Source organism: Ovis aries, chromosome 3 (genome assembly GCF_016772045.2).
Source record: "Ovis aries strain OAR_USU_Benz2616 breed Rambouillet chromosome 3, ARS-UI_Ramb_v3.0, whole genome shotgun sequence".
Taxonomy (NCBI): domain Eukaryota; kingdom Metazoa; phylum Chordata; class Mammalia; order Artiodactyla; family Bovidae; genus Ovis; species Ovis aries.
Genome location: NC_056056.1, coordinates 163,164,904 through 163,188,789, shown reverse-complemented (window position 1 = coordinate 163,188,789; position 23,886 = coordinate 163,164,904). Strand labels below are relative to the sequence as shown.

Sequence of the window (23,886 nt, the reverse complement as noted above, 5' to 3'; positions counted from 1 at the left end):
CCATGGTCTTTTTGATGACAGCCACTCTGATAGGTATCAGGTGATATCTCATTGTGGTTTCAATTTGCAGTTCTCTGATGATTAACGACATTGAGTGTGTTTTTTCATGTGCCTGTTCTGATGCACATTTTTTTAACCCTAAAGATTTATCCTAGACAAAGGATCTTTGTCTAAGAGGTAAGAATGTTTTTGTGTCTTTTGCAGGGAAAGCAAGAGAAAAGGGAAGACTGATGGTTTCTTTTAAACCTAACAGTTAAAAGTGCTTTCACAAAGATGCAGGTGGAGGGTTGAGGTATTTAGATTGGTAAGTCAGAGCAACATTGGCAACTTTAAATTTTACATGTTTAATTCGATGCCAAACACCAACCAAACGTATTCATCATCTGAAGAATACTGCATTTCAGCCTTACTTCAGTGGCAGGAACTGGGCTCAATCTGGCATTTTGAAGGTGATCACAGGAAAGAATATGAGAACGGGAGCCTTTTTAAAATGCAACACCTACACTCATCATGTCACAAGACTCCCCATCTAGTGCTGGGACCCACCTCCAGCAGAAAGCCAAAACAACAGACCACTAAGCGGGGTCCAAGGTGCCTTCTATATTTCATTCACACCTCTCCTTTGCCAGGGAATGCTATTAAAACCAAAGAAGAGGAATAAGTCTCCAGAGAGCTACTGAGGCACACTGATAAAACTGGGAGAAGGAAGAAGTAACAGGAGGCCAATACTGTCGCCTGGACTTCCTGGACTCTAAATCCATGGGGAAGTCGGGGGCTCCACAGCTGCTGTCCAGAAAGAGGAGTTTCCAGGTCCTCCAAACTCAGATTCAAATTCACCACCTAAAAATGGGGTTTATCTCTGCCCTGGGCGTCTGCATCTTCAGTCGCTCTCATCATCATCCTCAATCTGAAACCGTTTCTTCTTCCGGATTCCTGGAACTCCCAACTCTGGTGCTATGGGAATGACAGGGATGAGAAGAGAGAGGAGATCTAAGTATGTTATGGAGAAGGAGGATGGTAGCATTTATCTTCTGGACTGGAGAGAAGAGTGCTAGAGGTCAGAAGAAAAAGCAGGTCCCAACCAGACCCCCACCTTTATCTTCCTCCTGCTCCTCATCGCTGTCCAGCAGTTGTCGCTTCTTGGGTGCCATTATCAGCTGTTCTTTCCCACCATTGGTCCCTTCCTCTGAAACAACCACAAGAGGCATGAAATTAGGGAACTAGGTTCTTGTAGTCTCAGAAGTCTTGTAGACACTCTCGATCGATATGGCCAGCACGCAGTAAGTATACAATAGATAAGTGGTCCTGGTATTACCCTCTGGCGACACCAGGCCTGCTTTCTTTTTCCGGGCTAACAGGAGGGTCCTCAGGGCATGTGCTCGGTGCTCCTTTTGGTGCTCCTCCTCTTGCTGATGCTCCTCTTCCTGTTGGTGCTCCTCTTCCTGTTGGTGCTCCTCTTCTAGGCCTGGCTCCCCAGGGACCTTAGATTCTAATCCTAACTGAAGCTTTTCCTCCTCTTCTGCTTGGCTCAGGGAAGCTGCCATCCTCCGGAGCTGGGTGGGACTCAGTTTGGCTGGAATTCGCCAGAAGGTTTCCTACAGGCACAAAGGAGTTGAAAGCAGGAGCAATGGGAAAGGAGAAGCCTCTAGCTCACGAGATTTTGATATTACTCACTGAATACATATGAGCCTACATTGGTGAAGCGCCACAAAGGTTGTGAACTCTCATTGCGTATTGATCCAGTCTATGCCCAGTGTCTAGCACAGGGCCAGAGAATATAGTTGTTAATTACTTAAGTAAATGAATGGATTCTGGGGATCTAAAAGTGAGTCAGATACAATCCATGCTTTCAAGGATCTCACAATCAAACAGAATAAAGAACCAACGTACTATAACAATGTACTGTAACACCACAGGACTGGGGCTATACTAAGGGAACGAACAAATCACAGCCACCAAAACGATTACAGTTGGCCCTCTGTATCTGTGGGTTTCATATCCATGGATTCAACCAACTACAGATCAAAAACATCGGGGAAAGAAATGAAAAATTCCAAAAAGGTCCAAAACCAAAACTTGAACCTGCTGCACACTGACAGCCATGTACATAGCATTTATATTGTATTAGTTATGACAAGTAATCTATAGAGACTATATGCAAAGATTATACACAAATACGATACCATTTTATATTAGAGACTTGAGTATCTGGTGAATTTTGGTAGGGAGTGTGGTTGAAGGAGTGAAAGAGACTGCTTTCCTGAGGAAGTGACAGCTGAACTAAAACTCTTGAAGGTCGGGCGGACTGTTCATCAGGAACATGGGGGATCGGCCACCTGTGTATGTGGTTGGAACGTTCCAATAGGGGGAACTGGCATGATTGACTGTTTACAGGTATGAAAAAGTCTGTTTGGAGGATGGAAAGAGCTCAGGATGACTACAGTATGAGGCAGGTGTTGGGTGGCATGATTGTGAGGCTGCAAAGCTTGGCCAAGGCCAGATACATCACTCAGAGGCTGTGGACTTTGTCCTGCAAACAGTGGGGAACACCAAGTGCTCTGATCAGGGGAGTGATATAATCAAAACTATATTTTAGAAAGGTAACTTGGAAGCAGTGTGGAAGATGGACTTAGGAGAAGAGAAGATAGGCGAGGAGAAGATTAGCAGGACAGCTGCTGCAGGAGTCATGGTCAGAGATGACAGGGAGTGAGGAGAAGATGTGTCTTAAAGAGGCAACAGCATGCTTGGCTGATGCCGTAACTGGTGTATTTACCTGTCCAGAGGCAGGAGGCCGAACCCCTAGCTTTCGCAACAGCTGTTGAAACTGTTCACTTTCCATCGCTTCTTCATTTTCTTCTGTCAGTGGCACCAACGGAACTGCCTGAGAGCAGCCTGGGACAGGACCCGGTCACATGGTGAAGATGTGAAGAAAGAACTGGCCCTCCAGCCCATGGCAGGTCCCCAGTAGCCTCCAGACCCCAGTCCTCCCGAATCCGTCACTTATTCACTCACCAGCCCCTTCCCGATCATCTGCTGCTCTGATGAGGCAGTTCTGGAGCCAGAGGAGGGGAGCAGAAAAGCCTGAGGGAATGTGGGAAACTCACAACTGGTCCATACAACCAACCCCGCCATCTGAGACATCTCTCCCAACCAAGCCCTCACCTTCCTGGTGCAGACTTTGCCCAAGGTATTCAGCTGAAAGGACGGAGCCACCCTGGGCTTGCTCTGGTTCTGAGCCTTCTTCTTTCTCTTCATCCTCTTCATTCTCTTTCTCTGGCACGTTTTCCTCTTCTTCTAGATCTTCCTGGCAAAAATCGTGCAAGGATTCTTCTTCATTAGGCTATAATTCATTGGGGTGAGAAATGGACCAAAGGAGACAAGATAAGGAACTGCGTGGAGTCCTCTGGTTCCTGACTACCCAGCTAGGGGGGACGTATTCAGAAGAGCCTGAGGCAGGAAGAATCTGGGTGGGCTACTTCTAAGGAGCACTGCATGGGGAGAGGGGTGGGAGGGAGGCATACCCAGCTGGCAGAGCCAGGGTAAGACTGTTACCAAGCTCGAGGGTGCCAGTTTCTTCCGGCGTTTCTTGTACAGCTCCCGCCGCTCAGCCACCAGCCCCAGAGACAGCAGTTTATCCACTATTCGGGCCCGTGAGCGTTTGGCTGTAATGTTCTTCATGATATTACCCAGGACATCTATAGAGAGAGAAAGTGTGAATAGCCAAGAGCAACAGGGAAAGGCACTAGCTAAAAAAAAAACAGAGAACAGTCTTTGGAAAGGGGATAACTCAATTCACTCAAAAAGACACCACAAAAAAAAAACACAACAGTATGGAGGTCTTTCAAGAAACTACAAATAGAATTATCATATAACCCAGCAATTCCACTCTTGACTATATACCCGATAAAAATAAAAACACTAATTTGAAGATACATGTCCTCCAATGTTCTTGGCAGAATTATTTACAATTGCCAAGGTATAAAACAACCTAAGTGTCCATAAACAGACGAATGAATAAAGCAGATGTAATACACACACAGGGCTTCCCAGGTGGCTCAGACAGTAAAGAATCTGCCTGCCATGCAGGAGACGTGAGTTCAATCCCTGGGTCGGGAAGATCCCCTGGAGAAGGAAATGGCAACCCACTCTAGTATTCTTGCCTGGGAAATCCCATGGACAGAGGAGCCTGGCAGGCTACAGTCCACAGGGTTGCAGAGAGTCAGGTACAAATTAGTAACTAAACAACAATAATGATATACATATATATATAGGAATACTACTCAACCATAAAAAAGGAATGAATTTTTGCCATTTGTGGCAATATGGATGGACTTGAAGGGCATTATGCTAAGTGAAATAATAAAGACAGAGAAATACTATATGATATCACTTATATGTGGATTCTAAAAAAACACAAACGAATGAATGTAACAAAAAAGAAGCAGACTCACAGATATAGAGAACAAATTAGTGGTTACCAGTGGGAAGGGGGAGGGGCCATACGGGGGTGGGGGATTAAGAGTTGCAAGCTTAGCTATAAAACAAGCTACAGGGATGTATCGTACAACATGGGGAGTATAGCCAATATTTTTTAACAACGATAAATGGAGCATAAAATTTAAGAATTAGTAAATAAAAAAAAAATTAGTGACTATAGCGAATCATACTATAGTGAATTGTACACCTGTAACTTATATAATTAAAAAAAGAAAAAATATCTTTAAAAACAAACAAATGCGACACCACAAATAGAGCAGGTGGACAGAAAGAAGAAAATAAGCCTTTCTTGGGAAGAGGAAGCAGCAGGAAAAGAAATGGACAGCTTGGCTCTCCTCTCAGAGGCCCCCTGAGCTTCCCCCTCACTCACCATCGGAGTCCTGAAACTCCTCAAAAAGCCGCTGCAGCTCCAGCTCCTGATCCTCCGTCCACAGCACAATCTGGGTTCCTTTCCTATTTAGGGAGGTGTCAGCAGAAGGGGGCGCTCAGGGGCTGCATGGTGGATTCCCCAGATCAGTTCCCTCCAGAGCAGGTGCCACTACCTCTGGAAGTCCTTGACGCTGTCAGCCAGTCCCAGCCGCACCAGGTGGTGGATGACCTGCCTGCGTGTCCGAGGAGCAGTTTTCAGGTGTGCCAAGATGGTGTCCACCACATCCTGACCTGAGGTGGAGGAGGGGTGATGCTGGGAACGGGGATCCCGGGGCTCTGGCTGCCTTCCTCCCCGCCAAGCTCTTCAGACCTCGAGGCCTCATACCTTCCACATCCTTATGGGCAAGGTACAGTTCCCGAAGCTGGGCCTCCTCCTCTGGGCTCCATCCAGGGAGTCTGCGGCTAGAAGATCTGAGTGGGGAAAGAAGGGGATTGAGGAGGCTGCTGGGTCTGAAAGAGGAGACCCAGGGCCTTCTCTTCTAACAGGAACAGGGTGACCCAGGTGCCTCAGAGCAGCCAGCCAGCAGAGGCCTAAGGTGTGTCTCCTTCCTTTTACTCTCCTTCTATTTAAGAATCCCAAAATCGAACTAAGAGTTTCCAGGTTGGGCCTCTGGAACCTGACACTGCAGGGGCTAAGGGTATTACGAGGAGAGAGAAGAGTGAAAGGAGAGAGCTACCCAGAGAAAGAGGACAGGCGCTTCTGTGCTCCGTTATAGTTTCCCAGCACTTCCTGGGATCAGGTACATACAGAGCCTCTGTGGGCCCCCGACTCTGAGCGCCCCCGAACGCTGGTGAAGGAGAAGGAGACTAGAGTAGGCAGGACACTTAGGCTCGATCCCAGTTTCTCTCTTGGGCGAAATTAGCTAACACACCACCTTCGGGGTTTGTTTTCTCGCCTATGAGAGGGAAGAAAGGTGACGCCACCTGACCCGCCAGGCCCTCCAGCTCTGGCACACTGTACTGGGCCACCCCACCCCCACCCCCCACCAGGCCCACCATGCTGTCCTCAAGCTCACCCGCCATCCAGGGTGCCGTAGCCCTCGGTCATCTCTCGAACCACAGCGGTGTTCTTCCAGAACAGCAGCTCCACAAAGGCTTTCTGGTTGACAGCAGCCAAAGCGAAGAACTTGCCCAGGATATACTTGGCAAAAGTCACCAGCTCCTGTGGGAGAGGGAGGCTGCTGTTAGGCCCGTGGCCACACGTACATAAACACGGGCCTCCAGGTATCGTCTCTAGACCTGCTCCCAGCTGATGCCTCTCGCTCGGCCTCTCCTATCCTTCCCCATGCAACTCCTTCAAGCTGCCTGCCTGCGTCTGCACTATTCTCTCATGGCTCAGCCCTGACACCCCGCAGGGCACTCTACCTCTCAGCCTTTTTCCCCAGGACTTCCCTAGGCCTCCAGACCCTCCTTCGTTGGTGCTTCCTCACTTTGTAGGCCCCGGCAGCAGGGTCGCTGAGCAGACGATTGAAGAGGTAGAAGAGGGAGAGCTGGAAAAGCAGGGCTTCCATTTTGAGGTCGTGGGCCAGCCGGTGCAGCATCTTGACCACACAGTGGTTGGTGTGGGCGCTGTTCTGCTTGTAGCTCCGCAGCAGCAGCAGGTAGGCTCGGAGGACAGTTGAGTTTGCGAAGCTGCACCGAGACAAGGAGTGAGAGGACGCAGGTGTGAGAAAGATACAGCTCGTCCGCATGGCACCCCGGTCTCCACCCTGACACTAACTCCATCCTCCGGGCGCACACCGTTTCAGGTAGTCCAGAAAGTTAAATTCTCTCTCCGACACCTGGACCACTTCTAACTCTTCCTCCTCCTCCTCTTCTTCGTCGTCTTCCTCTGCCCCTTGTTCCTCCAGCCCCTGCTGGCCTACAGAGTGAGGATTACCGGGTATCTGCGACGTTAGCACTAGAGAAGCATGGGGAGGAGAGTGATGAGAAGGAAATGGAGACTCACGGGGAAGCGGGGCCCAGAGGATTTGCTTCAGTAGCTGGATCTCCTCCTCTGGGGAGATGTCCTGAGCACCAAACACATCTCTTTCCGGCCACACCTCCCTGGAACACAGAAAGAAAAAAAAAAAAAAGGCTTTTTGCCAGAAGGAATTTGGGCTTCCCTGGTGGCTCAGATGGTAAAGAATCTGCCTGCAATGTGGGAGATTTCAGTTCAATCCCTGGGTTGGGAAGATTCCCTGGAGAAGGAAATGGGCACCCACTCCAGTATTCGTGCCTGGAGAATTCCATGGATAGAGGAGTCTGATGGGCTACAGTCCATGGGGCTTCAAAGAGTCAGACATGACCGAGTGACTAACACTTTCAGTAGAGGGAATCTGAATTATAATTTGAGGTAGTACAAGGAATTTAGACTTATTTTCCAACTGGAAAGAGAATGCAAACTGTCATCTCAAAGATGAAACAAAGACTCTAGGGCAATTTTCCCTCCTAAGCCTCAAGGCAATGAAAATCAGAGGAACAAAATGCAAGTAATCTAAATGCATGACATTTAGTTGGACAAATATACACAATGGGGTTTTAAAGCCATTAACAATTGCAGAAATATATCTGATGTGAAATGATGCTCTTAATATATTGAGAATTGAAAAAAAATACTATAAATCAGTATCATATAACAGAGGGGGAAAATACTCTGGAAGATAACTCAGCAAAATGTTAATGATGGCTATCTTTGGCTCATAGAATTATCTCTACTTTTCCCCCCAAGTAACTGCGCTAATATTTTTCAAAAGTGAAACAAAACAAACAACAAACCTCCCTAATAAACCAACCAAAACTTCCCAGGATTCAAGTGCTCCATGCAGAGCTCTTGCACTTCTGAGAGGACTGCTCTCTTTGAAAGTCTGAGAACCCTGTGCCCCCAAAGCCACTCTCTGCCCCCAAAGCCCAGGGGCTGGATGCAGGAGGATGGGCAGGCAGTGCTCTTACCGGGCAGACCTCAGGAGGCTCAGGGCCTGCGGGGCCTGGCCAGCCAGGAGGCAGTCCTGGATGCGCACCATGGCTTCTGCCCGCTGCTCTTCCACGGGCACCTCTGAGGCCGCATCAAAGGGAATCACAGAGTCCAAACTGAGCTCAGAATCCTACAGAGGGATGATTCAAGCTATGGAAACAGCGGTGGGGGTGAGGGGATGCCAAGACAGCCTGTCAGGGCACTAGACTCAAGAGAAGGTTTCTGCAGCTACTTACCTGGGCACGGCACTGCAGCTGCTCGGCCAGGGAGGGCCACATGGCCTCCAGTTCCTCTGGGCTGTAGGGGGCATTACCAGAAGCAACAGATTGATCTAGGGCCTTCTTTTTCTTCTTTCTTTTCTTTCGTTTGTTCTATGGAGAAAGACCTGTGTGAGGACAGCAGGAGAGCCAGAGAGGCCTTTTCCCATCAATGTCCTCTGAGAACTAATTAGTCAGAAGTCTGAATTAATTAGACATTCACGGAGTGACGACTATGTGCTACTTGATGGCGATTGGTAAGCAGCAGTGACCAGCACGCTGCCTTCTCCTTGAGGTACTAGTTGGGGGAAACAGGTAAGTAGGAAAACAACACTACAGCGTGGATAAGACCTAGAATGTGGCTGAGCATAAAATGCCATGGCCAAACAAGGAACAGCATGTGACTCATTTCTTGGGGCAGTGACACCTTAAGCAGAAGTCTAGAGAATAAACAGGTTTGCTATAAGGATAAAAACTTCTCTATGAAAAGGCTTTGTAAAAAGGAAAGCATTCTGCAAAAGTACACCACGATTTTCTTCCTCCTGAAAAGCAGGATCTCGCCAAGTCATGGCTGTGGATCAGTCTTTACTGTGGGTAAATAAGATGGATTATGAGGTCCTTAATGAGATTCATGCTATATTCAAGGAACTTAAAACACACCAAAGGTCAGGAGCATGAGCCTGGATTCCAGCAGGATTTAAGTATGGATGCTAGTCATTTACCAGCAAGACCTTGGACAAGTTGCTTAACCACTCTGTGCCTGTGTCCTAGGTGTTGTTGTAAGGATTAGGGGAAAATCTTAGCACAACATCTGAGACATAGTAAACGCTAAACGCTCAATACAGTACTGAGAATACAACAGAGTTCTGAGTGTAAAAAGACCTTTTAGAAAAGTCTCATTGGTACTACAGGTGTCTTAGGTGGCGCAGTGGTAAAGAATCCATCTGCCAATGCAGGAGACACAAGAGACTTGGGTTCGATCCTTGGAGTAGGAAATGGCAACCCTCTCCAGTATTCTTGCCTGGGAAATCTCATGAACAGAGGAGCCTGGTGGGCTGCAGTCCATGGGGTTACAAAGAGTTGTAATGGATACAAATGAGTGACTGAGTACATTGGTACCACAGCCCCTTTCAAGTTCACTTCTGACTAAGTTTTAAGCTGCAGCAAATAGAAGCATAGGAAAATTTTTACAAAGCAGAGTCCTTGTGTCTCCAGGATAGAAACTCCTTGAGGTTTTCTTCTTGTCCCAGGTTTTTCATTTATTATTTCATTTCAGGCTTATATGGGTAGATATTATAATCAACTTTAAAGACCTGGAGACTCACACAAGCAGCTTGAGTTATTCTAACAGTAACTAATACAGGATGAAATCCCAGATCTCTGACTTCTTCTATTTTTGGCTTCTCTAGGTGGCATGCAGGATCTTAATTCCCACACCAGGGATCAAACCCTGGCCCCCTGTAGTGGGAGTGCAGTCTCAATCACTGGACTGCTGGGCAAGTCCCCAGATCTCTGACTTTTAATGTAAGGTAAGGCCCTTTCTATCTCATGACAGTGCTTCTGAAGAATAACCAGGAAATAACATAGCATAATTAATAAATCCTAAAATTATGGACCCCCAGAGTCTATGTGCTTTTAGCACACAGCAGGTGTTTAATAAATGGTTCCTGAATGAAGATATTTATGGTAGATCAGGAATTAACCTAATGAGAGGAAATTCACAAGGCCAACTCACAATGGCAACACCAACAAAACTCTTGGCCTTAATTGAGAGTATTTCTAACAGATCAGCTTTCCCCTTCCTCTTTATCCTCCAGCTCTTTCTACACCCCTGGGCCGCCCCATACCTGCACCATCAGGTTCCCACGGCTCCGACAGAACCGCTCCAACATCTTGAGGAAGAGGTGGGTGGTTTCCACCAGGTCACGAAGGAAAGAGCGGGGCTGGCATCTCTCATCAAACTTGCGAAAGAGAGCCAGGAAGAGCTCTCGGTACTCCATCACGTAGAAAATGTTGTCTGCAAACAGGGAAGAGAAGGGGATGATGGACTGGTCTGCAAAGCTTGGGGATGGGAGAGACAGGTGGAGCTAGGATGGGAAGGGTGAGGTTTGGGTTGAGAGGCAGGGAAGGCAGGACCAGCGACCAGGCCAGGCCTCACTCTTGATGATGCGGCTGCTCTCCCTCACAGCCTCGTCTGGGCACACATCCATCTCATTCACTGTGGCCAGCAGCTCCTGATACGCCTTCAGAGCCAGGTGCATCCTGCAAGAAGAAAAGAGGTGAAAAGGAGGACAGCTTAGGACCTTGGTTCATGGAAACAGTATCACCCCTTTGCACCCCCACATCCCAAAATAGTTCCATCAAAAACTGAATGACCCAGCCCATCCTTGCTCCCCAGCCTCACCACTTGAAGCCTGAAATAGGGAAGAAAGCACCATCCCGAATTCAGGCATTCCGATTTCCAACCTGGCCAAGATGCCCACTCTGACCCCAGTTCTCTGCCCGCTCACCGGCGTGCCCAGGAGGCGGCTTCCTTGCGGTCGGTCAGCATCATCTCATAGTAGTTGGTGAGGTTCTGCTCAATGAAGTGGAAGGTGCGGACACTGAGGGTCTCAGAAACCAGGCCTGGCCGGAAGGAGGCAGCTCGGTTGAAGGCCATGAAGAAAGCCAGGGCCCACATGTAGTAGGTCTCGTCGTGCTGTTGAGCCTTCTCCCGAAGCAGGTGGTCCTACATCCAGGAAACAGAGATCACTCCGTGACCTCAGGGCTTCCCACTTCCTCCCGTCCTACTGCAACCGGGTGGACCCTGGACATCACTGTAACAATATATTAGGACCCAAATTTCCATCCTTCTCTTATCCTCTCCATATTTCCTTCCCTTTCCTCTGGGGCAACTACTCTATAGTCATTTTTGTCCCATCAATAACCCACTCCCTCTTGACTTCATCACCATGTCTCAGGAGCACCCTACACCCCTCCCATCTACTAGTCTGTGCTCTTCAGCTAGCTTCCTGTGGGCTCCTCGCCAGCCTGCCCTCCCTGCCACCGCAGCCTGAGTCACCTCTCTGCTCCATCTTTCCTAGGCTCTCACCTTTACCGAGCCCATGAGCCGGTTGTAACAGTTTTCCAGGAACTCCGAGCAGAAGTCCCGGAGGAAGAGTCTCACGTTGAGCGCAGAGCGGCGCTGGACAGACAGTTCCCGGGCAGCCTGGCGACGTTTGGGCACCCGTCGGGGCTGCTTTCCCAAATCGGAAGTGTAGTTTTGGAGCTAGGGGTAGAGGTTGAGGGGATCAGAGTTACTTCTGAACACCTCCCTCCCTGGCAGCTCTTTCCACATCCTCGGTACTTCAGTTTTCTCAGAAGAAACTTGCAGAAGGTTCTCTCCCTCTAGTACTAAGTGAAGATGCCGGTAAAGACACTGCCAAAACTCTACGCCTCCTACGTCTGCAACTTTCTAAGCCCAAGAACAGAGACAGCTTTACCTCCAGAGATGTTTACCCTTTGTAGGCCCCCTACTCTACACTGTCTCCCCAACCGCCCCGACGGGACCATACTCACATTGTGGAGACCTTTATGAAAGACAAGGTCCCTCTCCCCAATAGATTTCAAGCCCTGGATGATGTAGGAACCCCCAAACCGAGAATGCCTGCAGAGGAAAAAAAAAACCCAGAAAACCTCCAGGGTGACTCCTCAATTCTGTGGAGGCTCCGTCCTCACTCTCTCAGCAGCGCAGCAGAGCGTGCTGTAACTGCAGAGTGCTCCCTGGCCACCACCGTGACCCAGTGTCTGGCCCAAGCCCTGACATTCCGCAGTGCAGGGGCGGGAACACGGGAAGAGCGGCTCTCTGCCACTCACCTGTTGCCTCGCTGCAGGGCTCGAGTCTTCTTTTCCGCCATCTCTCGCTGGCGCAGCACCTCCAGCTCCGCCACATCTGTCCTCCGCTCCTGAGCCAAGCGTCCCTGCCCAACTCCTGCCAGTTGCTCAGGGTTCTGGATTTAGAACAAGGAGGGACGAGTCAGAAGGGTAGTCATTCCCTATTCTGAGTTTACCTCCCAGGGGGATAGAAAGACTGAATGAAAATAGGACTGTTGGTAGGACCCTGTACCTAAGACATGGCTACTCCACAAGTGACCTGCCTCCCCCAGACATTTCAGTCATGACTCAAGAGCAATTCTGGCCACACAGTAGAAAAGGACACGAGGGAAGGGATGGTGGCAACAGGTCAGGGTCTCACCTGGTCACGAAACATAAGGGAGATGATCTCCAGCACATGGAGGCTCCACTGCTGCTCCGCAGGTGAGCTGGCCAGGAAGAGGAGCAGGTCATCCAGACCACTGAGGTGGATTGCCCAGAGAAGCCGGTCGTGGACACTGGCGTCATCGTCAATCCGCTGAGCAATGAGGTGGAAAGCGGGCACTCAGTCAGCTCTCCTGCCCTGCCTTGAGGTTCTTCAACTCATTCCTTGACCAAGGTGGCCCCCACCAAGGTCTGTCAGAGGACAGAACAGTGGAAAAGGGGGCTGCTCACCCTAACCAAGCATGAGAACTTAGACAACCCCAGATCACCTTCTCCTGCTCAAGGTCGGCGGGGACATGGAGGACGTTTCTGACCAGCAGCAGGATCCGCTCAATCAGCAAGTTGTCTTCCTCCTGCCGTTCCTCCCAGCCCTGGTCAGAAGGAGAGACAGAGGAAGAGACTCCCTGGGCAAGGCGGGAGGGACCTACCCTGACGGAGGGACAGAGGCACACAGAAGGGTCAGGATTAAAAAGAAAGGAAAAGAAGTGTTCAAGCAGTCCTGAGGCAGCAGGCTCAGTGCAGTGGATTGGACCTGTACCCCAGGGATTGGGGCCATATCTCCATGATAATGCCCTGCCTGGGGCTCTGTGCGGAGGAGGAGCAGGGCGCTAACTGTACCCCTCGCCCCCGCTCCAACCCCACTGCCTGGCATCTTGGGAAGCAGAGACTCACCAGTTGCAGCAGCTCATACAAAGTTTCACTGAGGACCCCAAATGCCTTCTCACTGGCAAAGGCCTATGAAATAGGGGAGTCGACCTTAAGTAGCCTCCACTTTCTCCTTCCCCACTGTCCCCAATTCTGTCCCAGGGACTCTGGGGGAAAACCTCACCTCTTTGTAAGCCTGCAAGTATGCCAGCACCTGCAGAAAGTGGTGCCGGAAGCTGGGCTCCTTGGGTACGCTGCCGAAACAGAGCAAGGCTGGTTGTGTCAAGTTCACCATCAGCCTAGGGAAATCATGAAGGAGGGAGAGGCTGTTAAGTTTCCTCACCAGGCACCAACACCAAAGGTTGGCACATGATAAACCTTAAAAAGCTGAGGAATCAACAATGAGATCCTGCTGTATAGTGCAGGGAACTAGATTCAACATCCTGTGATAAGCCATAATGAAAGAAAATATAAAAAACAATGTGTATATATATATATATACACACATACATATATATACACGTGTGTATAACTAAGTCACTTTGCTGTACAGCAGAAATTAACACAGTATTAGAAATCAACCATACTTCAATTTAGAAAAAAAAAAAAAGCTGGGGAAATCAACCTGATAACAGCATCAAAGAGAGGCTTGTCCTGGCGATGCTGGGTGAGGATGGGCAGGAGGTCACTCTGCAGGATCTGAGCCGATCCCAGCTGCTGCCGCACGTCCCGCGTCTCATCCTCGTGCCTCAAGTAGCGGATCAAGTCCTTCACACTCTCTTCAGGGACAGAATAAACACTTACACGGAACCAGGGAAGCAGCTCCACCCAGGTCCATGTGCCCTTCATACCCATGGCTTGAGAAATTCAAAAGATCTTGGTTCAAGCAAGTTTTATTCTTTTTTAATCTGTTTCCTCAAAAAGGGACTCACCTAAGCAATCTGGCTCCTTGTGGTAAGTGTCTCCCTCCAAGTACCCAAGGGCACTACATGTGGCAAGAAGTTCACAATTCATCATGCTCAAGTCCACACATCAGTGGACGAGCCAAGGGACACAGAAATGACGAGGCCTACAGAGACAAGGAAAGATAACAAATGTGGGCTCCTCCCCATAAAAGGGAGAGGGGGGCGTGCAGGCCCTGGATGCTTTGGTTAATCTGAACAAAATCCTCAAATGCTTCACTTCCATCGGCACCAACAGTGTTGTTCCCAGTCTCAGGGAAAGCTTTAAGTTAAGGCTTCAACCAAGGAGGCTCCAAGCCTAAGAATTAAGCCATCCCATCCTCTAAACTGGGGCTTCCCAGATGGTGCTAGTGGTAAAGAACCTGCCTAGCAGTGCAGGAGACATAAGAGAGACAGGGCTCCAGTATTCTTGCTTAGAGAATCCCATGGACAAAAAGAGCCTGGTGGGCTACAGTCCATGGGGTTGCAAACAGCTGGACACGACTGAAGTGACTTAGCATGCACGCATCCTCTAAATTGGGTCTGAAACTGTATGTTTCAGAGTCTGGATGACGTAGTACAAAGAAAGGCTGGTTAGTGAAGGGCATCATCACCAAGACTCACCCTGAGAAAGCTCTGCAGCTCTATGAGGGGAACGAGCTTTCCTCTCCCTTAAAATTGCCAGCCCCAGTCCCGTTCTACCTTCCACACACAGTTATGGCTCTTCTGTCCAGGAACTGAGCAAATCCAGCTGTGACTGTCAGGTGATCCCACTGAGGATCTGATATATCCCAGGAGCCCGGAGGCTTCTAAGGCCTTAGGGCTGTGCAGAGAAAGTTCCTTCACTCTCCTCCCCAAAGCTACTCATAAGTTTTGATGATCTCAGTAGAAGCCAGGACCTAACAGGGTGGACAAGAAAAGAAGTAAATAGGAACTAGTTAAACTTCTTGTCCCTCTCTGCAGAAGGACCATCTTCCTTTTCAGAAGCATGCCCCCCTTTATAAAAGTCCTTAAATCTGCATCAGATAATCAAGTAGGTTCAGGTCCTGGATGTTTCAGAACCTGACACTAGTAACACACACATACACATACACAGGAATATCCATCAATCTTGTCCCCTTATCACAATCAGCCATACTCTCAGCTTCCTCTAAAAAGACCTTTCCCATATGTCCCACAGAGGTTCCATATGTACCTCTAGCCCAACTCCATCCCTGTTCCCCCACAGGAAACGGGCATGTCCAAAGGACCAAGGATTGATGCCTGGTGCTGTATCCCTGCGTTTATGTAACTGGGTTATTTCTCTAGGCTGCTGCTTTCCCTTCCCTGGTGTGTTAGTCACTCAGTTGTGTCCAGTTCTTTTGCAACCCCATGGAGCCCGCCAGGCTCCTCTGTCCATGGAATTCTCCAGGCAAGAATATTGGAGTGGGTCGTCATTCCCTTTTCCAGGGGATCTTCCCAACCCAGGGACTGAACTCAGGTCTCCTGCATTGCAGGCAGTGTCTTTACTGTCTGAGCCACCAGGGAAGCCCCCACTGGTGGAAACATACCATTAAAAAATCAGCCAGGGACAGAAAATTTACAGTTCACTCTTTTCATTTGATTAAATAGAAGCTACTTATCACCTAGTCTGTATGGCCTCCTCTTTCTCTTCTAGACCACTTAGAATCTGATTATCTGTCTTATGTGATCTACATCACACACACTTGCCCAACCCACCACTTCCTAGATCCATGCCTTAGCTGCCTCTCTGGCTCTCTAACCCTCCAGCTCAGGAACATAAACATACACATTCTTAGACATAGAGCCCCGCCCTGCACTCTCCAAACCTTGCTCCCACCTTCTGGAAAGTCTATCTCCCTTAACTCCAAAAGTTCTAAGCCTATCTGACGTTCACAATCCAGCTCAATGTCACCCAACTCCTCATGAGGACAGGAGTCTACAGCAGGGCAGGTTCTGACAGCACATATCATTCTAAATGGACTGCCTCCTCCAGCACTGAACACTTTATAATTATCTAGAATATCTCTTTTCTTCTCTATTAAATTTTTTTTTAATTTTTATTTATTTGGCTGCAGCAGGTCTTAGTTGCAGCACGCAAGATCTTTTGTTGAGGTGCACAGGCTTAGTTGTTCTGGGCAGGTGGGATCTTAGTTTCCAGACCAGGACCGAGTCCCAGATTCTTAACCAATGGACCACCAGGGAAGTCCTCATACAAGCCTTTAATTTATCTTTGTTTCAATCAGAGCACTTTATTCTCCTTCGTGTTTTCTACTTTGAAAATAATTCTCCCAGTGCCCTCTCTTTGACCCACAATAAAAGCAAAACAGTAAAACCAGCATTCTGGCTGCCTAAAGAACCAATACAAAAGAAGAAAGGAAATTCTCTTTTTTTTCTTGAAAAGATTGCCAAGAATCAATAGAAAAGAAGACAGGAAATTTTTTTCCTTGAAAAAGATATCTTAGAAATAACAAAACATGCAAGTATGCAAGTAAAAGCATTAACATTATACTCTCAATTGGTATTATACCCAATTAACATATACCCAGAATGACTGCAGTCATTTGAGCCAGGCTGCACTTCAAAACCACCTTAGAGGGACCCCTCTGGTTGTCCAGTGGTTAGGACTCTGATCAAAGCAGGGGGTCTGAGTCTGATCACTGGTTAGGGAACTAAGATCCTGCACGCCACCACATGAGGCACAAACACAAATAATCCAAACCATCTTAGAACGTCTGCTTAGGCCCAATCCAAATATTGAGAAACTCCAGGGGCTGAGGTAAATGGGCACAGGCACAGTATTTAGGAAATGTTTGCCAAATGACTCTGTGATTGCAAACTGCTTTAAGAAATAACAAAATAACACAAGCCTTTTATGCTGGAGAAAAATCAACATGCAAAGGCAGTTCTACAACTTTATTCAACAGTCAGCAGTTAGTTCTCATTTCTTTTTAGGTCATCTCTTTGATGACCTTCTGGATAGGGTTTTTTTGGTGGTTTTCTTTTGTTTGCTTTGTTTTTAAATACAGACTGGTATAATGCAGTAGTTCCCAAACTTTTGGATTTCATGGATGAGTCTTTAAGTTGTTGTTGTTTTTTTTTTTTTGTAATTTAGGGAGACTAACCTAAGGTTTCAGTCTTTAAATTTTATAACTTAAGGACGTTAAAAAAAAATACAGGCACACAAACCTCATGTTTGCTGGTACAGGACTATAAAATGGTGCAGTTGCTGTGGAAATTGGTTTAGCAATTCCTCAAAATGTTAAACACAGAGTTAACATAGGACCCAGGAATTCCATTTGTAGGTATGCTGCTGCTGCTGCTAAGTCGCTTCAGTCGTGTCCGACTCTGTGTGACCCCATAGATAGCAGCTCACCCAGCTCTCCTGTCCCTGGGATTCTCCAGGCAAAAATACTGGAGTGGGTTGCCATTTCCTTCTCCAATGCATGAAAGTGAAAAGTGAAAGTGAAGTCACTTAGTCATGTCTGACTCCTAGTGACCCCATGGACTGTAGCCTACCAGGCTCCTCCGTCCATGGGATTTTCCAGGCAAGAGTATTGGAGTGGGTTGCCATTGCGTTCTCCGATTCACGTATACATCTGAGAGAAATGAAATGTATGTCCACCCAAAAAATGCACACAACTGTTCACAGCAGCATTATTTGTAACAGCCAAAATGTTAAAAACCCCAGTGTCCATCACCTGATGAATGAATAAACAAAAAGTGGTGTATCTATACAACGGAATACTATTTGACAATAAAAAGGAGTGAAGCACTGATACATACCATAATATGGATGAAATCTGAAAACATTATGTTCTGTGAAGAAGTCACACACAAAAGGTCACATATTGTATGATTCCATCTATATGAAATACTCAGAATAGGTAAATCCATAGAGATATAAAGCATTAAAAATCACTGGTTGCCAGGGACTGGGGGAGAGGGGGGAATGGGGTTGACTGCTAGTAGTCATGTTTATGGCTTTTTTTTTGAGTGATGAAAATGTTCTAAACTTAGACAGAAGTAACTTTTTCACATCTCTGTGAATTGTACATTTTAAAAGGGTGAATTTTATGGTATGTGAATTGTATTTCAAAACAGCTATTATAAAAAACACTCACACAATTACTACACATTCTGTTTTCAGTATTTAAATACCAAAAAAACCCCATGAAAACCTAACAAGGACAAAAATCCCAGGAAAAAATAGTCCTTTAAATTTAATATATTTGATTTTATGAAAAAATTCATTATGCTGTATTTTCACATTTCATGATAGACAGATGAGAACTTTATCAAACATCTTAGACAAAGCAGACCTGGACATTCAAAAGGAATGTTAGTCAAATTTCCCACTCAGTTGAGCACTAAGCAGTTGAGATGAGGCAATAATCATCTGAAATTAATACTTGCAGGCCTCAAAATGCAAGACTCAAAGGAAAAAAAGGGTAAAATAGTTAAAATGCTTGTAATTCAAAACAGAAAATTAGCATACTTCTTGAAAACAAAACCAAACAAAAACTTTGGCCCCAAACCCACCCTGCTCCAAGAAGCAGATTTGAGTATCACCAGTATGAACAGAATGACACTCGGCTTAACCTAAACCTCAGTTTTCTTATTGGTATGCTAAGAAAAACAAGTAGGGGGTGGTTCAAATGAGGTCATGGAACTCAAGTCATCTGTGCAGCAGTGGACCATTGGTGGTCTAAACTGTTATCTGTCTGCATCAAGATTAGTACCAAAACAAAGCAAACGCATTTAGGACATCTGACAGCAATCTGACAGAGCTGGTGTGTGCTGACTCTCATAGTGAAACCATGAAAGTGCTGGCCATTCAACCGTGTCCGACTCGCTGTGATCCCAGGGCCAACAGGAAAAATGTCTCTATTCTGTCTATCTTTTTTATGTTACTTCTCTAGTAATTTAATTTTTCTAACAATACTATTCAAGTTTTACTGTTTTATTTTTTTAATTAATTAATTTTAAATTTACATTTTTGTGTGTATGGGGTGGGGTGCAACTATTCAAATTTTACTGTTTTATTTTTTAAATTAATTAACTTTAACTTTACATTTTTGTGTGTAGGGGGTGGGGTGTAGCGCCACGCAGCATGTGGCATTTTAGTTACCTGACCAGGGATCGAACCCATGTCCCCTGCATTGGAAGCACGTAGTCTTAACCACTGGACTGCCACAGAAGTTCCTAGTCCTACTATTTTAAAACAGTTCTTTATATGTCAATTATATCACGATAAAGTTGGTGGTGGGAGGGGGAGAAAGCATTGGTCTGCAATAGCTTGGGAGGGGAAATCCCCTGGTCCTTGACCAAAAAAGTCAGAGAAGCACTGCTATCATCAAACTGATATTTACTGAGTGCTGAGTACAAAGACTTCTCAAAATATTACTTTCCTCTCCATCTACTAGACTCTACAGGCAGTCATTAAGTGCTGACAAAAGTCAGGGCTGCGCAGGTGCAGTGGCTGCAGTGTTGAAGATATTTAAGGAATTTAGTTGCACAAATAAAACTCATCTAATATAGAAGAAACACTATAAAAGGCTAGTTAGTACAAGCTCTAAATAAGTGATACTGAAAAAAAATTCTGAAAAACTAGGGCTCTTTTCAGGCTGAAGTAGTCAAGGAGGTTTTGTCAGAGAAGTGTGATTAGAACTGGGCCTTTGAAGGCTGCCTTAGAATTTAGGCAGCTGGGGGGAGGGAAATTTAAGCAGAGAATCTTCCAGAGCAAAAGCAGTGAGGGAACAGCTATGAATAAAGGAGCTTAACAGCAGAACAATGAAAAGGAGGGTTGGAACCGGCTTTATGGAAAAACTTACTGACAATCGATTTAAGCATTTAGAATAGAAGCCTGGGACTAACTGAAGATTTCTAAGCTGAAAAATAAAATGATCAGACTGCGGTAGAGCAAGCAGGAGTACATATCCTACTATTGTATCACTACACATCACTCTTGTAAGGTCTCAATCTTTTTTCCTTTTATTGCATTCACTCTACAAAAGATCCCAGCCTCAGATCAATGCAACCATTTACTTTCCAGGCTCTTGGATTCAAATCTAGATTAGGATTTGCTGGAGGAAAACAAATAACCCTGCACAATGATACACAACAAATGTGGTCTTCAATCTGAACAGGCCTTCAGCTTGGCCCTGGAGAAGGAAATGGCAACCCACTCCAGTATTCTCGCCTGGAGAATCCCACGGACGGAGGAGCCTGGTGGGCTACAGTCCACAGGTCGCAAAGAGTCGGACACGACTGAGCGACTTCACTTTCACTTTCAGCCTGGCCCAGCATCCTTAGTATTCCTGGTCCTCTCCCTCTTCTCCTTCTGGAGGAACAGCTGTTTCTAACTTTCACCCACTACCCTTAAGTCCTTTTACTCCACTGCTTCTCACACCTCTCAGCTGGTGTCTCTGGTCCTTTCCTCTCAGAATAGAAATCAGAAATGAACTCTCTCAATGTTCTCCACCCAGCTGAAAAACAAACATATTTCAAATGCCCACAGTGACTTTTTTGCTTGGAATCTAAGCTCTCCATTTGTAACAGCTCAATCACTTCTTCTCACTTTTTCTTCCTTTTTACTTTTTGGCCATGCCATGTGGGTTCTTAGTTCCTCGACCAGGGATTGAACCTGCACCCCCTGCATTGGAAGCTCAAAGTCTTAACCACTGGACCGCCAGGGAAGTCCCTGATCAATCACTTCTTATCCCTCAGTTGGTTCTTCCTCATTTGTTTCCAACATTCTCTTTACACTGGCTCCATTCCCATATAAGTTGCTCAAAGCTCTTTCATCTTAGGAGGAGGGAAAATCCAATAAAGCTAAAACCAAAAGACCAAAACTTTCCTCAAACCCATCCTGTTTGGAGAAGGCTGTTCCTCCTCTCCTCAAGTGATGATGCTCCTTAGGCCTGCATCTTTTTATGTATGTATGGCTGCAAGGCTTGCGGGATCTCAGTCAGGGCTTGAACGCTGGACATGGTAGTGAAAGCCTGGAATCCTAACTACTAGGCCACGGGGGACTCCTTAGCCTACACCTTTAGTCCTCTTCCTGTCTCACTCTACATAGCTCCTTGGGCAAACTCATCCACTCCCACATCTTCAACTACCATTTCTGAGCCATTAGTCAGCAAATCCGTTATCCCCTGCCACTTTGAACTCGCTGGTGCCAGTCCCACAAATGAATAGCCATCTCCATCTTCTCAAATCCTCACACTTAATATGCCCAACATGGAACATCTTTTCCCTTGGTTGTCTTTACTTCTCTGTTGGATTTCTCAGCAATTGACACAATCTACTCAGTTATTCACATAAGAAACCTAGAAGTCATTCTAAATACCTTCAGTCACTCAAGCTGATTTTACTTCCTTATGCTCTTCTTTCTGGCCCTTGTCTATCCCCATTACTACTGCCTCGCTTCAGGTCCTGAGTATCTCCTGCTTAGATTACTCAACTGCTACCTAGCCTCTTTCTTGTGTCCAGTCTCATTCTCTTATATCTATCCATAATACAGTTACCAGGTCTGGCCATTTAACCACACTGCTTAAAACTTTTCAACGACTACATAAGAAATTCATAGTAATTGTCTCTGGGGAGAACTGGGGGACCTAGGTCAGGAGAAATAGTTACCTTTCTCTTCAGTACTGTTTGAATTGTTTACCTTCAGCATGCGCTAATGCCTACAATACAAAGTCCTTTATGAACTGTCTGCTAGTTAACCTCTCCCAAGACACTCCTCTGTCAGGAACACCCTTCTCTCATCCACCTAGAGTCTATCCATGCACCTTTTAGAACTCTGCCCAACTGGCACTTCCTCCTGGCTTCTCCATACAGAAAGTATCTCTCCTTTGTGTTTACTTTATGCCATAAACACTTTCATCATGGCATTTGTAGTTTATGTTGTACATAATACTTAAACAGATTGTTTAAAACATCTATCTCCCTGAATTAGCCTTAGATTCCCTGAAGGCAGGAACTGTTTCATATTCACCTTTGAATTTCAGAGTCTAGTGAGTGAGTCAGAATCTACAGGGAGTGGGGCTTGGACAAGAGTGTTCTGAAAACACTCTTCGGGTGACTCTAATTCAAGCTCCTGTTACCTGCACTGAAATATAAACTCTTTGAGACTAGAAATCTTTGTGACCAGCACAACATAAGTGTAAATACATGCTTTCTAAGCTTAAGCAGACAAGTTTTGAAGTTGAGGGAGGAGAGGTTGGGGCTGGAGATTTGGAGGAATCAGGTTGTTAGGTGGTCTGTCAAGCTGTGAAAGTAGAGTTTACTCAAGACAATTCCAAGTGAGCAGAGTAAGGAAGCCAGGGCGGAATTCTCTGGCACCCTGTAACTGCAGAGGGCTCACATCTGTTCCTTCCAGTTCCTTAAGGGCAGGAACTCTATTCTATTCATCTCCGTCCATCTGGTACTGAACACAGTGCACAGTCGGAGCTGAGTAACCTTTTACTCAATTTTATAAGTGCCACAGAAAGTATTTAGTCGCAAAGTTGTGTCTGATTCTTTTGGGCGCTATGGACTGCAGCCCACTAGGCTCCTCTGTCCGTTGGATTTCCCAGGCAAAAATACTGGAGTGGGTTGCCATTTCCTTCTCCAGGGGATCTTCCTGACCTAGGGATGGAACCCATGTCTCCTGCACTGGCAGATGGATTCTTCACCACTGAGTAATCAGGAAAGCCCATCATATAGAGAAGGAGGTAAAATACTTCAGGGACACAAAGGAAAAAGTGACTACTTTGGCCTAGGAGGGCTGGAAAGAGAGGTTTTCAAAAGGACAGTCGAGTTCGCTTCTGAAAGAGAAGCTCACTTGGCAGAGAAGTGGCAAGAACTTCAAGTTCAGGGAACAGCTGGAGTACAAGCATCAAAGCATGAAAGACACAATACAGACATGCTTTCCACAGGGCTGGGATTCAACTGCATGAGATGGAAAAAAAAAATGACAAGAACCTTTAGAAAACAAGCTGAGTCAGAGTCAGACTGCCAAAGGCCTGGACACCCACCTAAGGATTTAAACTTGACCGTGGGCAGCCAAAGAGGAGTTTTAAATATAATCTGAAATGACCAGATTGACTTTTTATAAAGGTAATTATGAGTGGCAGCACGAAGGGCCAAGAATTGAGACTCAAGGGAAGGAGCTTAATTAACGGCTGATGGAGAAGGAAATGGCAACCCACTCCAGTGTTCCTGCCTAGAGAATTCCCAGGGACGGGGGAGCCTGGTGAGCTGCCGTCTATGGGGTCGCAGAGAGTCGGACATAACTGAAGTGACTTAACAGTAGCAGCAGCGGGCCCAGCTAACAAACCCAAGCAGAGCCTGTAACCTCCATAAGTCTTCTACCAAGGGAAAGGTCAGAAGAGAATGAGAAATCCATTTTATAAAAACTCAAGATTTAAGTCAAGTGACCACTGGATCCCGGCTCCTGCTGACCACCAAGTTGCACACCTGTTTTTTTCGGGTCTGAACTGGATGGGAAGTTCAGAAGCGGAAATTCCTGGGAAGCTTCTGTCTTACAGTAAAGGTTCCAAGCGGACCAAGCCGTGCGGAGTGACCGCGGGAGAACAAGGGTGAGTCCCAGACGAGTTGGAAACGCCCGGACACCCAGAGCCCCGACTGGGAATTGCGCGTGCGCACCTAAGGCGCGCGCCCCGCCCCCTGCCTTTAAACCAGGTGGCGGGAAAGGGGACTCGGCGCTTCCCAGGAGAGGCCCCGTGGCTACGAAGGGACGCAGTCCACTTAAAGCCTTCTTGCCCACACACTCACTCACCCGCTCCCCGCCGCTCCTCAAGATCCCCGCGGAGCCAGCAGCTCTCACGCACAGTTCCGCTGCTTTTCCCGCCACCACTGT

At 46.8% G+C, this 23,886-nt stretch overlaps 1 protein-coding gene across 6 annotated transcripts; it reads right to left on the bottom strand.

Annotated features, from left to right (window-relative positions):
- Nucleotides 1-328: 328 nt before the first annotated feature.
- On the bottom strand, nucleotides 329-23,881 carry TIMELESS (timeless circadian regulator). Of its 6 annotated transcripts, none has more exons than XM_027965746.3 (30): nucleotides 23,806-23,881; nucleotides 14,643-14,917; nucleotides 14,010-14,146; nucleotides 13,703-13,856; nucleotides 13,262-13,376; nucleotides 13,105-13,167; nucleotides 12,702-12,803; nucleotides 12,371-12,526; nucleotides 11,992-12,125; nucleotides 11,695-11,782; nucleotides 11,228-11,404; nucleotides 10,647-10,864; nucleotides 10,295-10,398; nucleotides 9,984-10,153; nucleotides 8,116-8,250; nucleotides 7,858-8,009; nucleotides 6,875-6,972; nucleotides 6,667-6,787; nucleotides 6,357-6,558; nucleotides 5,943-6,088; nucleotides 5,252-5,337; nucleotides 5,040-5,157; nucleotides 4,868-4,950; nucleotides 3,553-3,695; nucleotides 3,163-3,340; nucleotides 3,013-3,081; nucleotides 2,774-2,892; nucleotides 1,316-1,595; nucleotides 1,094-1,186; nucleotides 329-954 (listed from the first exon to the last, which is right to left on the bottom strand). In XM_027965746.3, the coding sequence occupies exons 3-30, from the start codon at nucleotides 14,092-14,094 to the stop codon at nucleotides 881-883; spliced, it is 3,663 nt and encodes a 1,220-aa protein (XP_027821547.1). In that variant the 5' UTR covers nucleotides 14,095-14,146; nucleotides 14,643-14,917; nucleotides 23,806-23,881; the 3' UTR covers nucleotides 329-880.
- Between the last annotated feature and the right edge of the window lie 5 nt (nucleotides 23,882-23,886).

Excerpts from the sequence above, each read along its gene's own strand:
- TIMELESS (XM_042245195.2), bottom strand. The coding sequence starts at position 14,094 with ATGATGAATTGTGAACTTCTTGCCACATGTAGTGCCCTTGGGTACTTG. Across the intron at positions 13,857-14,009 it reads CAAGGAGCCAGATTGCTTAG|AGAGTGTGAAGGACTTGATC; the intron begins GTGAGTCCCTTT and ends CTGTCCCTGAAG. Across the intron at positions 5,338-5,942 it reads TACGGCACCCTGGATGGCGG|ATCTTCTAGCCGCAGACTCC; the intron begins GTGAGCTTGAGG and ends TTCCCCACTCAG.